Source organism: Nuphar pumila, chromosome 11, assembly GCF_984573655.1.
Source record: "Nuphar pumila chromosome 11, dmNupPumi1.hap1.1, whole genome shotgun sequence".
NCBI classification, from domain to species: Eukaryota; Viridiplantae; Streptophyta; class Magnoliopsida; order Nymphaeales; family Nymphaeaceae; genus Nuphar; species Nuphar pumila.
Window position 1 is genome coordinate 1,897,558 of NC_143259.1, and position 3,597 is coordinate 1,901,154.

Below are 3,597 nucleotides of genomic sequence, written 5' to 3' on the forward strand. Positions count from 1 at the left end.
TCATAATGATGAACTTTCAGGTATTAATCTTCCCCCTACTTGTTTTCTAAGAACCTTGTGCTCGATCAACTTATTACGCAGTTCAATGGCCTCTTTCCTTTTCCCAGCAGCGTCCACTCCCTTGATCAATGTGGCATATGTGTCCTCATTGGGCTTGCACTGTTTCGAAATCATCATATTCAGGATGTCAATTGCAACATCCACTTTATTTATCCTGCATAAGCCTTGGATAACAACATTAAAGGTCACAATCTTCGGTTTAACCTTTCTATTCATTTCCTTCAGCATCTTAAGTGCAGACTCCACCATGTTTGCCCTACAAAGCCCAGCAATCAATGAATTGTAAGTGATGTCATCGGGAAAAACCCTTCGGCTGATCATCTCCCTCAGCAACTCCATTGCTTTGCCCATATCACCTTTCTTTGACAAACCATCAATTACAGTGTTATAACTAGACTGAACAAGAGTATAACCATTATCCCCCAAGAAATGAAGTATGGCAAACGCTTCATCTGTCATGCCCTCCTTGCAGATTGCATATAGGAGAGTATTATACGTGATGATATCAGGAGAACAACCCCCAGAAACCATCTGATCTAAAAAATTAATTGCCTGATCCAAGAATCCAGATTTACACAGACAGTTGATCAAGATATTGTAAGAAACAACAGTAGGAGGATTAGAACTCCGGTTCATGATTGAGAGAATCTCCTCTGCCTGTGTCCTTCTCCCAATTCTGGAAAGACCATTGAGTAAAGTATTGTATGTCACGGAATTGGGCGCCAGCCCCTGAGCCAACATGTCCGAAAGCATCATGTTCACATCATCATACTTGCCTTGTTTACACGCTATATTGATCAAAGAATTGTATGTCATAGTGTCAGGATAGCAACCTTCAGTTGCCATGTCTTCTAAGATCTCGACGGCATATTCAACCCCGCGATGCTTGTACACTAACTCTACGAACACTGTGTATGTGATTATATAAGGAGGGCAACCTTTCCTCAATTGGTCCTTCCAAAACCTGACAGCCTGATCAATTCTCCCCATACCAAACATGCTCCTTAGGATGGCATTATACGAGTTAAGATCTGGAGGGCACCCACTAGCGCTCATGCTATCTAGAACACCAATTGCATAATTCAACTGCCCTTTCCGACACAGACCACCAATCAACATGTTATAAGTAATAGCATCAGGAATCCCACCCGACAAAACCATGATATTCAAAACCCTCTTGGCTTTGTCGATCCTATCGCCCTTGATCAAGCCACGAATGAGCAATATGCAGGTCGAGAAATCAGGAACCTGGCTAAGCCTCGCCATTATATCGACGAGATTCGCCGCCTCGACCATTTTCCCACTCCTGCACAACATCCACAGGAACTCACTATTCGACACCTGATCGTTCTCGATGTAAGGTCCATCAGAAGATGAGGGAAGCGATTCCCGTGATTTTTTCCGGGTGCCCGTTACAGTAACAGCAAAACCGTTCACGTTCACAGTACCGGGATTAACCCGATCAAGACAGACTCTCCTTTGCAGGTCTCGACGATGCCGTAACAACAAAACCCTTCTTCCCCAAGTAGTGTTGCTCCCCTTTTCTGCTACATCCATCTTTGTCACACCATCAATCCCGCCACAAGAACGCCCGGACTCCGAATCGAAACTGCGACTCGGGTAATCGAATGGAGCACAAGCTACAGATATCTGCGAGTAAAGGATGCACGCCATCTCTTCTTTATCGTACAACAGATTCAAATCTACCCACTAACCTGAAAGAAAACCCACATCCACCTCGTTCCCTTCCAACTAATAAGGCTTCTAAACAAATAAAAGGGAAACACCCACCATTGAATCTTCAGAGAACATGAAGTTTCTCAACCAGAAACCAACCGTGGTACCAAACTCAACATACACTAGTTTGTTGCTCTACGTTTTTTCTGTCACTGCACCTGAATGAACAACGCTAGGAAGCAAGAGTTAAAAATTCCCTACTATGATTATAGCTTCTACCTCCGCCTCTCGCCGGAACGAATGGAATGAAGCTGAGGAGTGGCGTTTCATGTGGGGGTATTTGGCGATGGAACCGACGCAGGGCGTGACTACTTAGGTCGTTTTGGGGCTCCCCGGACGCTAACCTAACCACGTGAGCACAGCATCGAAGTTTTTGAAGCAGCGTGGCGCTCATGAGTCATGCCTGTGAGACTGTGACTACGTGAGCAGGTCGGGTACAGGTGGTCCAAAAACATAAGTATTTGAACTCATAGTGTCCAAAATTCAAAACATGTTAAAGCTTGAACTCAGCTCACCTTGTGACAAGCTCATGAACCAAGCCCGAGCAGGGCCATGCCCTTAATGAGTTGAGCCTTAGCTGCCCAAGCTCCACTCATTCGACTTGTGTACCAGTCAAAGCTCCATTTTTACTGAAGGCCTGTTTTAGATGGGCAGGAAGGCTAGTGTAGTAAAGCCCAACGTCAAAGTCAGCCTGAATCAGCCCATGCAAAATTTTTTTTAATATTTACACAAAGAACCGCTCCCTCGAGACCTGGATCAGAGACCCAACCACGCTCGCTGCGCCTGACATATTTATGATCACCCTCTTGACATCGTAAAACTTCATGACCTTACACCCTGTCTTAAGTTGGCACAAAGAATGACGCCCATGAGATTTGAGCCTTAGAACCAGCTCAAAGACGATTCAAAAGGAACTGCAAATTAAATCAACAAAATTTAACATATTTCATCGTTTTAATAACGTGACATCTGATGGTAGAAAGGGCTGACTCAAAGATCAAATCGATTTGATTTCGGTTCGATTTTCACAACATTGTTGAACTTGCAAAAAAAAAAAAAACTGCTTATTTGACTGTGTTAATAAAGGGATCACATACGAAGGCATGGGCCGTTCACTTGCAATCCATGTGATTCGGATTCCAAATCATAAAGTGGACAACGAAATCTACTTGGGGCCAAACAATCGTGGCGAATAAATCGGCCCCAAATGCCCACTGACTCGGTTTCTCATGTTTGAGTCAAATAAATCACTCTCACCACGAAAGGATAATCAAACGTGGCATTCATATGAAAATTCGGGAACATTTGTTTCACTCAATCTTGCAAAGATGAACCTTTTTTCGTTTGAAGTCACTTTTGTTTCACTCGATCTTGCAGGACTAAATGAAATTAAAAGGCATTGAATTTCAAACTAGAGGTGATTATAAGAGCCAAGTATATGAGGCGCGTATTTTTAGGAGTTGCCCAGTACACATTGTAACCAACACAAAATCGGGCGGAACTATAGATTCCAAAGGCTAATCCGATCATCCAAACGGCGTTCGCTCGACTTGCTTCTGCTACTACAATCATTCGGTTAAAATCACGGCCACCGACAAAACACAGCCAGACTAGAGAACCGAGTCGCTCGCTTTACTAGAAGCGTTACAAATTCAATAAAAAACCAGAAAAACATAAAATCTTTTCCAGCAGATGATAGGAAATTGCAAATTGTCAAGTAAAGAGGTTGCTTCTCATAAGAACAGCCCATGAGGTATCTAAATCAATGTCTGCAGAAAAAAGAAAAAAAGCACCAGAATG

The 3,597-nt window shown here is 43.3% G+C and overlaps 1 protein-coding gene across 1 annotated transcript; it reads right to left on the minus strand.

Moving 5' to 3' along the window:
• Nucleotides 1-1,734, minus strand: LOC149821587 (uncharacterized). The gene has a single exon (XM_089981364.1). It carries the CDS (start codon nt 1,732-1,734, stop codon nt 1-3), a length of 1,734 nt encoding a protein of 577 aa, XP_089837490.1.
• Nucleotides 1,735-3,597: the final 1,863 nt, after the last annotated feature.

What these genes read in the sequence shown, in the direction of transcription:
- LOC149821587 (XM_089981364.1), bottom strand. Translation starts at nt 1,734, where the DNA reads ATGGCGTGCATCCTTTACTCGCAGATATCTGTAGCTTGTGCTCCATTC.